Genomic DNA, 13,333 nt, shown 5'->3' with positions numbered 1-13,333 from the left:
ACTGTAGGCCTGCACCTGTTGCACACTTACACAAAATAAAATAAGTAAATAAAACAAATGTTAGGAGTTTTTAAATGAATGCTACAAGAATATATTAAGGCGCACAATTGATGGTAAATAAAGGCTATTGCGATTCAGCCAGAATAATCTTTATAGCCTTATTTAAGTTAGGATTGTTGCTTGTTGTTAACACATGGTGGTTAATAAAGCTTCAGCGTTCAAATATTTATATACTTGGCAACAGGCTTCTCACAAAGACGTATAAATCAACACCATTTAACCACTTCTATAAATTGTTTGCTGTCTTTCAGATTTGGCGATTGGCGTCTAACTTTAAAGTATAATTTAACTCTTCAGTCCTATAGTTCTGACTTCCCCAACAAACAAGCATAAAAGAGAAGAAAAACTCCTACCGAAGAAGGAAAAAAAAAGTCAAGTTCAACAACGTGCCGGTGCTCATTACCATCATAATAGTGTCTGGAGCGCTCACACTGCACACACGGCTCTGGGAACAAGAGGCGGTGGCGTCAAGTCCCTGCAGCCACAGCCCGGGACACTTTCCCAGGCTCCAACAATCACGCCAGTGTGTGCTGAGAGAGACACGCACTCGGCTCTGGGCGCCTCGTGCACAATGTAAGGTGGAAATGAAATACGGTATAATAAAATAGCCAATATCATGAAAAGTATGGAGGCCTATCTTTTACACAAATAGTGACACATTTTTATATTTTATCTTTGAGAATAAAAACATTTATTCAAAATGAGAGGCTGCACTTCAGCTGCAGCTCAAATAAATAAGATAAAAGTGAACTCACTGCGTATATCCAGCTTTCCTCGCATCCAACCAGTCTGTTAGCACAACTCAAAACTCTAAGCCAGTCCAAAAATGGAAAAGGAGCAAAAGTTATTCTGAACAGCTGATCCGAAGCCCGGTTTAACTCTGCCATGTCTGCTCGTCTGCACGAGCGAAATGCCTAAAAGCCAAACCCAAGGCCGAGTAAAGGAGGCACTGCGCATCCCCTTCTTCCTAGTCTCCTCCAGAACGTCGCGTGATGACAGTGTGCGCCGGCTGTGCGCGCCTCGCTCCTCCTCTCTCTCTCTCTCTCTCTCTCCCTCTCTCTCTCTCTCTCCCTCTCTCTCTCTCTCTCCCTCTCTCTCCCTCTCTCTCTCCCTCTCTCTCTCTCTCTCTCTCTCTCTCTCTCTTTCTCTCTCTCTCTCTCTCTCTCCTCCCTGTAGCCCACTCAGCCACGTGTGCTAGAATCCAAACGTGTCTTGTATTCTACATGCTTTGTTGGAAATGACTCAAACGTGGACTGAAGGAATGCTACAGTCTCGTGTTACATGATACAAAGATGGTTTATTTTCCACAGGCTGGGTGGAAAGGTGTTCTACATATGTGGTAACCATGTGACTCCTCGGTGGTTCCCCTAGAATGCCACAACAGCCACTCACTGCATGCCCGTTCTGTCCCTGTATGTGATATATTTGTAATAAATAGACTTCAGAAAACACAACGCGAAAAAACTCTCTATTGGGTGAAATCAAGAGAAAGTCACGACAAAAATCAAATGATGAACTCAACAATTTAAAACCAAACGTGTCCAAGGCCCTGCATCGTAAGTTGTTCCCCATAATGCGGCACAGTTTGCTGCCACTATGCGTCAGTGAGAGTTGTGAGCACAAATGTATACAGACCCATAGACCTAAATACACGGTCTGTTATTGCAGGTGTGTCCAGATAGAAAAGCATGAGCAAGCTGGGCTCTAAGGCAGGACGTACTGTTACGTATTGACGTTGAGGATCAGGATAGGTTACCCCACATAAGCTGTCCAATGAACGACTGAGCTGAAGCCGGTTTAAGAACGTGGTGCGAATTGTCATTGTTTTCTCGTGAATAGAGGCCTAAACAGTGCCACCTTTTGGTAAATAAAATGCATTACGCCATACTTCTGTGAATGTCTGGGGCCTAGTGTGTCGAAGCCTCAAACATTCTCATGCTGATGAAATACATCAGCATACTGGTAATTGTGAGGTGTTTCAAAGCGCCAAGGCGAGGAATAAACATTACGCACAGGTCTGGTTTCTGTCTTTTTGATCTCCTTAATGAATAGGCCTACCCTCGCCTAACCGAAAATGTACTTTTGAATGTTTTGGGGGGAAAAGGCCATAATCTCAATTTACAGTAGACCCTATTATTATTATTATAATTTTTAACGTAGCTAAGTCGTGGATGCACGTGGAATCGTAATAGCCTTATCGGCCTTGAATTTTATACTACACGTGAAATTCTCTGGCACTTGCGTAGTGCCTCGCACGAATCTCAATCTACGTGAGATGCACTAATTGCAATTAAGATGATTGATTTTATTATTTATTTCTATATACTTAATGCATTAATCAACATGGCAACAATGTATTTGTGCCAGAGTTGGCTTAATCGCCAAATTGTACGTGTTGTCCTTGTAAGGCAGGTAAAAATGATGGTTTACACTCACGTGTTTCATGTTTTTGTTAAAATACAGGGGAACTATTGGAGTAACAAATAATAATAAAATAAGAACACATAGGCCTGCATAGGCTCGTGTGCCCGTCGTTAATGGTCTGTTTGAGATAGTAAAGATAGTAATTGTCTTCTTCGGAAATGCTTAATTCCCCATTTGAAATGAATACCTAATGTTTTATGAATACCTAGTTGATTTAGCCTATAGGCTGTATCTGCAATCATCGGAAATAAAACACTCGTTTGATGTGGTTTTAAGTGATATATTTGCTAAAGCCCAAATATACATTTATTTCAATGCGAGGCTATATTCTGCGATTACATTTAGATAAAGTCGCCTAAATTATCTTCCTAAAATGGATCAATGTCCACATCAGGGTGTTGAAGCCAGGACAACTAAACTTTTAGCTCAAATTAAAATGTGATTAATTGGACGCAGAAACAGTACAAATAAAGTATTGCACATTTCAAGAAGACACGTGAGTATCTGCGTAATAACGCGTCACACAAGATTATTAGTTCGTGCCATAATAAAAGCATTTTTAATTGAATATACTGCTCATGCACCTCGAGACCTGATGTCCACGAAGCGATTACAAAACATGAATCTTAATAATGCCATTGCACTATAGACTCTAAGTATTTATTTCACATATTTATTTCACAGATTGTATCGTTTTTACGCACGGCAGCACGGTGCAGGCTCCGGTCAGTGTTAATGACTGACCAATTGAAGTGGTCACTTGAGGGAATTGTAATCACGGATCTTAAAAGAGACTTGACCTGACACAGGACACAGATGTCAAAGGCCACGCATGAAAACAAACAGGAGTAAGTGTCAGAGGCGTCCTGACATGGCCTCGTTAACATCTGACGACTTTTCAACAAACTGGATTTGTTTTCGCTCTTGTACAGACATATATATATATTTTATCACTTGGTTAATTTTACCATCATGCTGAATTCATAATTTACTATTTCCAATGAAAGTATCATAGACGATTTCATAGTAACATTTATTATGATGAATGCATCATAAAAAGTACCGTAGGTTTACTTTGTTTTTCAATGGAACTGTGTGTGAGGGTTTTCTTCTTGTTTGTTTAGGCATCAATCTGGGTGAGGGTTATGAAATAGAGGCTGACGTGGCTCTGGACCTGTGTCTTCATATTGTGTGGTTGAGAAGTAAAATGATTGTAAAAGTGTTTTTGTTTAACCTTTATATAACTAGGAATGTCCTGCCTTTTTCAAGGCAGTCCATATAAACCTGTTTTTAATCTGTTTTTATGAAGGTTTTTGTAGCCCACATGAAAAGTATGAAAAGTAAACCTCATAAATAAAATACAACTTTTGTTTTCTGTTTTACTTAAGCCTTCAGGTGTTTTAGCATAACTGCAGTAAATGTCAGAAGCTGAGTATAATTCAAAAGGGAGTTCATGCCGTAAACAAATCAAAACTTTAATTAGTTAAATTGAATTTCATTTTGTGAAAAGGCCACAATCTTATGCCCTTTCTGTCCACCACAAATTCTGCCAATTCTCCACTGACTCACCATTGCCAAAGCTAATCTGGACAACACACCAACCTTTTTTACCATGCCTCAAAAACTCTGCAAGAGGAAAAACGTTGCGTAAATGAAGGCTTGATTACGATGGTTTAGGCTATTCAGAATATAGCCTCATTCAGATTCGGATTCATTCAGATTCAGAAAACTTTATTAATCCCAAAGGGGAATTCATCTGTAGCAAACCTCAGGACTTTCCACAAACACATCACAATCACTGTGTGTCACTATAAAGGCTCAAGATAAACAAGAGTCCTACGACAAAGAAATGTAACTTCGCCTCATAAACACACTCTCTAGTCCCTTCAGAATTCAACAGATCAGTGGCAGAGGGGACACAAGTGTTGAAGAACCAATTATGAATATAATTTCAAAACACCAGGTGAAAAAAACAACAACATATCAGCTCAAATGTATCTGAATGACATTAGTTTAAGCCACATTTAAGCTCGTCCAAACATTTCAACACGAATTCTCGAAGTTTACTGAAGTTTATAGGCAAAATGTTAGAAATATGTAGAAAAATGATAACTCTCTTAAATGTAATGCGTCAAAGATTAGAAGATTAAATAAAACAACCATTTTGATAGCATGTCGTCTATTTCAAGAAAACAATCATGGAAAAACCCAATGATGAAAACCCTGGACTTACCCATGTGCTGTAGGCCTTCAGAGCATCGCACCAGAGGAGCTCCTGTCGCAGCGTGCGCCGTGTGAACACAGAGCAGCGCGCGGCTGCAGCGCTGGTTTAATTGGGAACAGGCTGGGCTGTATGCTAATGAGCACTGACATCAGTGCTAATGGCCCACGCACCATAAAAGACCGGAGCAAAAGGCCAAAGTCGCGCCTCCTTTCCCAGGCAATTCCCGCGGTCAAGTTCAAGCGCAAGCAGCCGGCCAGCGATTGTCATTCAGAGCGCGCACCTCGGATCATTCTCTGAGGCCGGAGCTCTGCGTCCACACTCAAAGGGACTCCAGGAATGCACCGTGATTTCATCCGGCTAATGAGAACGAATACAAGCTGTACAACAAAATATGTTGATCACAATAAAGCAAAACAGTTGGTGTTTACCGGATGAGGGGAAAGTAGGCAAGTAAATGTGTGAATATCTCAAGAAAAAGTATAAAGAGTGCTGAATATACTATGTAATACTGAAGAATACTGAAGGTTCACTATGCCTTGATTTGTCACTGTGATTGATTAAAGAACTTCACATTGTATGCTGCAATAATTCAGAAAATGGGTGCATGCAAGAAAAAAAAAGAAGAAAATGGTGCAGGCCTGTGGAACTCTCATCAGCATGTGCTAAAAGCAAATAAAAGTATAAAGTAAAGCAATTAAACTCTTCCAACACGGCTCTTTGGAGCATTAGGGAGCAGGGCACTGAACAATAATTGTTTAAGTGTGTGTGAATAGGTTAAATGGATGTTGTGTGAAAGATGTGTTGGCTATTCTATTTAACATTCATTTTTATTTGACAGGTGAATAAAAAAGAATTCTAATGGCCAAGTTCATCACCATTTAGTGTGTGCAGTCAGCACCCATCTGCTTTGTATCGTGCATGAGATATGAAACATTTCAAATGGTGTATTTCCCTAAAGTGCAGTGAATTGTGTCTAAATCTGCTAAATTCAGGAGGCGAGGCAAAGGGAGAGCATCAAACTCTGAAATACAAATTTGCATTTTTGTGCCATTTTTATTTAAACAATGTGTACAGCATATGGACAATGAAACAATGAAATACAGGCTTCAGTAAAAAAGACATTGTTTGACAAAGTAGAAAGAGATGTGTACAAAGAAATGACATGTTTTACAAATGTGCTTCACAGTGTTCAAAAAAACCTTTTGAACAAAAAAGTCTTTCGTTGTATTGCATATTTCTTTTCTACATTTTCTACAGTGAATTTTTAATGAATAATTCAAATATATTTATGCTCCACCCTGTCATTACTGTACAGTAGTCTTGCCTTGGGCTGTTCCCACAGTGGTTCCCACACTGACATGCAGGAAGCATCAAAAAGACAAAGAGAAAAAGAGCGGGACACTTGAATGAGAGGAGAGATGCTGAAGTCCTCTTTGACGGGGCACCTCTGCAGTATTTGCATATATTTTAATGAGTACATGAATAGCATGCATTGAGCAAACAAAGACCGTCCAATGGGAGAGCTGCATGCTCTTGGTATCCCAGTAGCCACTGGGGCAGACACAGGGATGTGTTGTGGGAACCATGGGGCCCCCCTATCCCCACCGCAGGGAGGGGTTCAGCCTGCACTGAATTAGAATTTTATTTGTGTCCATTTTGGCTAGCAATTTCTGTCTCCTTACTGGAGCCAGAGATGGCAAACATAGCACACAGTTTAGCTTCATGTGTTTCATGAAAATGAATACATTTCCCGAATAGAGCTGATGATGATTCATGAATATTTTATAGCCATTATTAATTTAGATGTAGATAGATAATAGATAGATAGATAGATAGATAGATAGATAGATAGATAGATAGATAGATAGATAGATAGATAGATAGATAGATAGATAGATAGATAGATAGATAGATAGATAGATAGATAGATAGATAGATAGATAGATAGATAGATAGATAGATAGATAGATAGATAGATAGATAGACATTGACTTTGTTATCCTTTTTTTATGTTTCTTTTGGAGTAAGGACCTCTTCCTGGCAGAGTTCCCTCTCAGGCCATGCCGGTACAGGACTTGTTTCACTCTGGATAATGACAAACTCTTACCAGGTTCAGCATCTTCCCCATGTCTTTTGCATTTGTTCTTGTGTTGATTTTCAGACGACAGCATGTTCATCACTGGGACTAAGAACCTGCCCTCTAATGACTGGATATTTCCATTTTTTAATATTTGTTTGAACCAATGAACATGGCACCTTCAGGCGTCATGAAATTGCACCCAAGGATGAACAAGACTTGTGCTTCCAAGGATATGTCATCGTCATCTGGGCTTTCCCAAAACGTTTAAAGGTATAGTAATCTTAGTGTATGTAAACTACTGACTTTGTAAAAAGTCCATCCATCCATCCATTTTCTTCCGCTTTATCCGGGGCCGGGTCGCGGGGGCAGCAGTCTCAGCAGAGATGCCCAAACTTCCCGGTCCACACACACCTCCTCCAGCTGTTCTGGGGGGACCCTGAGGCGACACCAGGCCAGCTCGGAGACATAGTCCCACCAGCGTGTCCTAGGTCTTCCACGAGGCCTTGTCCCACTAGGACATGCCTGGAGGCGACCAGGAGGCATCCGAAATAGATGCCCTAACCACCTCAGCTGGCTCCTTTCGACGTGAAGGAGCAGCGACTCTACTCCGAGCTCCTCCCGGGTAACTGAGCTCCTCACCCGATCTCGAAGGGTGCGCCCAGCCACCCTACGAAGGAAACTCATTTCGGCCGCTTGTATTCGCGATCTTGTCCTTTCGGTCATGACCCAAATCTCATGACCATAGGTGAGAGTGGGAACGTAGATCGATCGGTAAATCGAGAGCTTTGCCCCCCGACTCAGATCCCTCTTCACCACGACAGACTAATACAGCGACCGCATCACTGCTGACGCCGCACCGATCCGTCTGTCCATCTCACGCTCCATCCGTCTCTCACTCGTGAACAAGATCCCGAGATACTTGAACTCCTCCGCTTGAGGTAAGGACTCCCCACCGACCTGTAGAGGGGAAGCCACCGTTTTCCGGTGGAGAACCATGGCCTCAGATTTGGAGGTGCTGATTCCCATCCCGGCCGCAACACACTCGGCTGCAAACCGCCCCAGTGCGTGCTGAGGGTCCTGATTTGTTGAAGCCAACAGAACAACATCGTCTGCAAACAGCAGAGATGAGTCTCTGAGGCTCCCAAACCGGACACCCTCCGGCCCCTGGCTGCGCCTAGAAATTCTGTCCGTAAAAGTAATGAACAGAACCGGTGACAAAGGGCAGCCCTGGCGGAGACCAACACGCACCGGGAACAGGTCTGACTTACTGCCGGCAATGCGAACCAAGCTCCTGCTGCGGTCATACAGGGAACGGACAGCCCTTAACAGAGGGCCCCGGACCCCATACTCCCGGAGCACCCCCCACAGGGCACCACGAGGGACGCGGTCGAACGCTTTCTCCAGATCCACAAAACACATGTGGACTGGTTGGGCGAACTCCCACGAACCCTCAAGCACCCGACGGAGGGTATAGAGCTGGTCCAGTGTGCCAGGACCAGGACGAAAACCACATTGTTCCTCCTGGATCCGAGGTTCAACTATCGGCCGGATCCTCCTCTCCAGCACCCCGGAGTAGACCTTTGTAAAAAGTAAAAAAATAAATAAAATAAAATATATATAAAATATATATATATATATAAAAGGAAAGGATATATATATATATATATATATATATATATATATTTTCCTTTTAACCTCTTTTATTGGCATAAAATATAAATCATTTTATGCCAATAAAATGATTTATATTGGCATTTTGCAAATATAAATCATTTTGAAAATTCTAATTAACATGAAAAAAGGAGAAGTTAATTCTGGTTTCATGTCAGACAGTGAGAAAAAATGCTAATGTATCTGTGTTTCTATAGTGTATGTAAACATCTGGTTCCCTCTGTATTATGTTATTTTATTAGTGTTAAATTAATCAAAATCCTTTTTTTTCTTCTTTTTTTTTTAAACTTTTTGAAGTGATTCAGTGAGTCAGTCCTCTTTCATGCGATGGAAGTATTGGGTGAAGTAATAGCTTTGCTGCTAGTCCAATGCACAATGTGTAATTCAGGTAACAGTTAGTGGGAAAAGATTAAGACCTTTTTTTTTTACTTGCTTTGATTATAGGCCAGACTCACCTCAATCTCATATAGTTTCCTTCATGAGACAAAGGAACAAAAAGTAGCCTAGTATAGTATTTTAGTAAGTTTTGATAAATTAAGCAAATATTTATGGTAAATGGTCTCAACTTATATAGCGCTTTTACCCTTATTAGGCCCAAAGCGCTTTTGCAGCATGCAATTAGCAATTAGAATACCAACAATCTTTTGTTTTATGTATCCAGATGCAAGTGGTATTTAATTTGGTTAAGGTAGGAACATTTAATGTTTACATTTGTGTCTGTATAGTGAACATAGCAGAGCGTAAGCAACAATCAAACAGTTTATTGACCCATATTGGCTAAAGGTAATGGCGTATTCCACTAGCCTATTAAATATCATCTCAATTCATTATGACTGAACGTTTAAGCCATGACAGTCAAAAGTAGGCCACATATTTGATTTTATGCAAATATGTGGCCATTATTGAGAAATCCACGCATCCCTCAATAATGCAGTCATGTCTACAATGCCTTTTACACATGGGAAATGTAGCCTTCAGTATTAGCCTACATGTACTTATTTACTTGGAGAAAAATGTAAACGTTCACTGATTTAGTTAAGGTGTTGATCTGACAACGACTAAAACAAAAAACAGGCTTTGCAACAACTAAATGCAAGTGGTAAAATTCCCAGGCTCGACGTGGCTCCTGAATGCAGCGCAGGGTTGTACATCCGGGACACTGCGGTTTCATGGTTTCACATGTCAGTGCAGTCAGCTGTCAAGGCTCCTTCATGTGGAGCTCCTTCATGAGGAGAACTTACAGAGAAGACTGTGACCTTTGGGAGAAAACATGGTATGTTTTATTCTTATGTGCGTATCTGTCTGCTCCTCCAGGCTTTGTTTTTGCGGGTTAAACAGTGTTCATGTTTCGCTGTAAGTGCATTTTGCTATTGTAGCATAGCTAGCTTACACGCTAAACCAATGCTGCAGCACTGACAGGTGGTGAAGTTTGGCTAAATTTAGCACAACAGACACTTGCTAACTTTCATTCATTGTGAAATGTCTTTAAACTGCCAGTATTTGAAAATGTGAAAGGCATGAATGTGTGATGTGTTTTCGGTAAAACTGAATGTGTTCATGTTTGCCTTGCTTTTCATGCCAATATTATGGCAAAACTATGGTAGCTTTAATTGCTTCATGTACTCTACAAGTAGCTGTAGTTGTAAATCTGATGCATAGTGGGATCAACTATTATAAACCATCTTAAAAGTTATAATTATATAAGTTGCAGATAGACTTCAAGAGACAGACTCCATACTTTAGCCATAAAGCTTCATGCCTCATGACCAGTCACTGTGCACTTCATTCATTAATATCCTTGTCTGTGTTGTGACAGGCGCTGATGGGGATCCAGTTGGTGGTCAGCCTGCTGGCTGCCAGTATCATGCAGAGGATGGCTCCTCACTGCTCATTTGCGCGATGGCTTCTATGTAATGGCAGGTACTGTCTCAGTTACATCACACAGAGATTCATATGAGATTCATTAAGTTGTGTATTTATCCACCTGTTTTTTTTCTCCACAGCTTGTTCCGATTCAAACACCCTTCGGAGGGAGAGCTGTGTGCACTGGCAGGGAAACAGGTGGCCAAACCAAACAGGAGAGACAGGTGGGACACTCACAAGGGTCACAGCACATTTTGTTTTATCTAACAACTCTTTCATTACAATCAAATATTGACTCTTATCAAAAAATGTGTGTTGTCTTTGTTTCAGGAGGCAAAATGGGGAGAGTAAACCACTTACTGTGCCAAAAGACATCGACCTTCACCTGGAGAAGGCTCCAGTCCGCGTTATTGATGCCCTTGGTAAAATAAACACAACTCTTTGTACACCATGTAAGGTTGTGCAAGACCAAACTCTGCTGTGGCTTGAGTGTAGCAGTCCAAAGTTTTGACACAATTTCTCATTCAGCTGTTACTTTTGTTTTACTTGTACTGTGTCTGTCATAACTTTTCTCAATTGATCTGACTTAATATTATTTTTTTAGTGCTGCGCTTCTTCCTTGAGTACCAGTGGCTCGTAGATTTTGCTGTCTATGCAAGTGGAGTGTTTATTTTCACTGAGTGCTACTGCAGCATTGTAGATGCCAGCAAAGAGGTGAACATCGGGGCCATCTGGTGTGTCCTGACAGTTCTCTTTGGCCTGTATCCTTTTCAGTGATCCTGCAGGTTGTGTGTTTTTTTTTTTTTTAAATCTCAAAATAATCTCCAAAGCCACAATCTAGTTATTGTTCTTAACTTTCAACACTCAGCAAAACTCTCCACACATTAATGAGCCATTACTTTGGCTCAGAAGAGGGCGGTGAGCGCTCTGTGTGCCTTGCCTTTGGGTTTCTGTCTTTGCTGGTGGCCATGTTGGTTCTCGTGGTGAGGGAAGATTATCTTGAGTTTGGGCTGGAGCCGGGATTCAACAGCCTTTTCAACAACCTGGAAATGTTTGTGAAGCAGCAGGGCTATGCTGACTGGTCGTAAGTGTTTTTTGTTTTTTTTGTAGCCGAAAAACACTTGTGTGATTAAAGCATATTTTAATGTGTACTTTACACAACACGACAGAGTCCCGGTAACCAGGCTGACCGTGAAGCTTGGCCTGGCTGCTGTGTGTGCTTACATTGGAGCTCTTTTGGCTTTCCCTGGACTGAGACTGGCTCAGACCCATCTTGATGCTGTCCAGATGAACTCTGATCGACCACTAATCCAGTAACATACATATTTATCGAGCATACTGTAACTGTAACTGCTGCAATGTGAATGCTAACAAACCATATTGTATTGTGTAACATAGGATTCTGCTCCACATGAGCTTCATGTCACCGATCATTGTGTTGATTCTGTGGGTAAAGCCAATTGCAAGAGACTTTCTGGCCAATGCACCGATGGGAAAGACTTCTGTAACGATGCAAGTGAACATGTTTTACTACTTCTGTGCATATATTTAATGAAACATGAATACTCATTTTCGATTCTCATTGCAGAGTGTCGAGTTCGGCCTTTGACAGCGTACGCTTGGGCATCATTGTTGCTCTGTGCGTGCTGCGCTTGGCCATGACCCGCTATCACCTGCAAGCTTACCTCAACCTGGCGCAGAAGTGGGTGGAGCAAATGAAGAGGGAAGCAGGACGTATTGCTGCTATTGACATTCAGAGAAAGGTCTGGCCTCTCTTAAGTTATGGAATATTTAAAATGATTTCAGTCACACTCACAAGAAATCTCCTCTATATATATTTTTTTTCTCCCAGGTCACCCGAGTGTTTTGTTACCTGACAGTGGTGACGCTGCAGTATTTGGTTCCTATTTTTTTGATTCTCTTCTCCACTTTTGCACTAAAGGCACTGGGTAAGTTCATTAGGATGATAATAAAGCTTAGCCTATTGTACGTTTTGCTACTCTTGTGTTTTGTGAATTCACTTAGCACATTTGTCACAATGCACACAATTACTTTAGGAGCAAAAGTAACAGTTGCATATTTGTTTATCTTAATAATATATTTGCTGTAGTATGTAATGGATAAAGTGCCCGTTTAAAGACAGTGTAGGGCACTATTTCATAAACATTTTTTTTTTTTTTTGTATTCCCAGATATGGAGCAAACATTTTAAACCAAATATTGATTTCATTTAAAACCATTGCCACTGTATTGTATTTACAAGTACAGAAACATTTTACATAATAGAAAAGTAATGTTTGCGTTTTTCATTTTAATGCTCAAGTTGATAATCCAATGAGAAACCTTGCGTGACATTGAAGACAGCAGCATATCTCTTCATGTTTTTGTGGGGTGTTTTTTTGCATAGGAGACTTCTCATGGAACCCCGGAGCGGAGCAGATGCCTGGAGTGACTCCAGCTCTGGTCTTACCCACTGCAGCTCCTGCTGCGTCTGTGGTCCTTGATGACGAGGAGGAGGTGGTGGACTACATGGAGGAGGACATCCAGGCCACTGTGTCCCGCCTGTCTGAAAGCTTCACTGCTCTCAGATCAGTGCTCACTCCACTGTTTTTCAGAGGCTTCTTTGCTTTCCTCACCTGGTGGGTCGCCGCTTGTCAAGTCCTCAGCTCCCTGTTCGGCATCTACTTCCACCAGTACCTCATGCACAGCTAAACTAACAGGAGACTAGCACTAAGAACTTCATAGACTAAAGCAAATCGTAACCGCTCGCGATGCCTAATTATAGCAATACGTTCACCATCAATCAGACTTTTCACTCCCTGGTCACTTCCTCCAAGAGCAACAGGGGAGCCTGAACGCCACGGTTAACTGAGGAGTGGAAGAAGTTACTACAGGTACATGTCGCTACTGTATTCTACCATGCAGCCCTACATCTGTTCATTGTATAGGGGGAAGAATAGTTTATCATTTTTGTAGATCAGTTTTTCAAGCGAGTACTTTAAAATATAGCAA

The 13,333-nt window shown here is 41.4% G+C and overlaps 2 protein-coding genes across 2 annotated transcripts in view; one reads left to right on the top strand and one right to left on the bottom strand.

The window, feature by feature from the left end:
* LOC306976546 (uncharacterized protein) overlaps window positions 1-1,057 on the bottom strand; it is a 37,069-nt gene extending 36,012 nt beyond the window's left edge. The window contains exon 1 of the mRNA XM_079574502.1: window positions 816-1,057. Within this exon, the coding sequence (XP_079430628.1) occupies window positions 816-947 (132 nt within the window). The 5' untranslated portion in view covers window positions 948-1,057. The remainder of the gene's footprint in view (window positions 1-815) is intronic.
* An 8,543-nt stretch (window positions 1,058-9,600) lies between these two features.
* tmem161a (transmembrane protein 161A) lies at window positions 9,601-13,333 on the top strand. The gene is made up of 11 exons (XM_079574501.1): window positions 9,601-9,732; window positions 10,276-10,379; window positions 10,463-10,546; window positions 10,653-10,744; window positions 10,927-11,083; window positions 11,191-11,406; window positions 11,492-11,635; window positions 11,721-11,834; window positions 11,911-12,085; window positions 12,175-12,271; window positions 12,729-13,333. The coding sequence occupies exons 1-11, from the start codon at window positions 9,730-9,732 to the stop codon at window positions 13,031-13,033; spliced, it is 1,491 nt and encodes a 496-aa protein (XP_079430627.1). The 5' UTR covers window positions 9,601-9,729; the 3' UTR covers window positions 13,034-13,333.

Source organism: Gobius niger, assembly GCF_951799975.1.
Source record: "Gobius niger genome assembly, chromosome: 17".
NCBI lineage: Eukaryota > Metazoa > Chordata > Actinopteri > Gobiiformes > Gobiidae > Gobius > Gobius niger.
This window is presented reverse-complemented; position numbering and strand designations above follow the sequence as displayed.

What these genes read in the sequence shown, in the direction of transcription:
- tmem161a (XM_079574501.1), top strand. An exon ending in CCGCGTTATTGATGCCCTTG is followed by an intron (nt 10,745 to 10,926) that starts GTAAAATAAACA and finishes TTATTTTTTTAG; the next exon opens with TGCTGCGCTTCTTCCTTGAG. An exon ending in CTATTGACATTCAGAGAAAG is followed by an intron (nt 12,086 to 12,174) that starts GTCTGGCCTCTC and finishes TTTTTCTCCCAG; the next exon opens with GTCACCCGAGTGTTTTGTTA.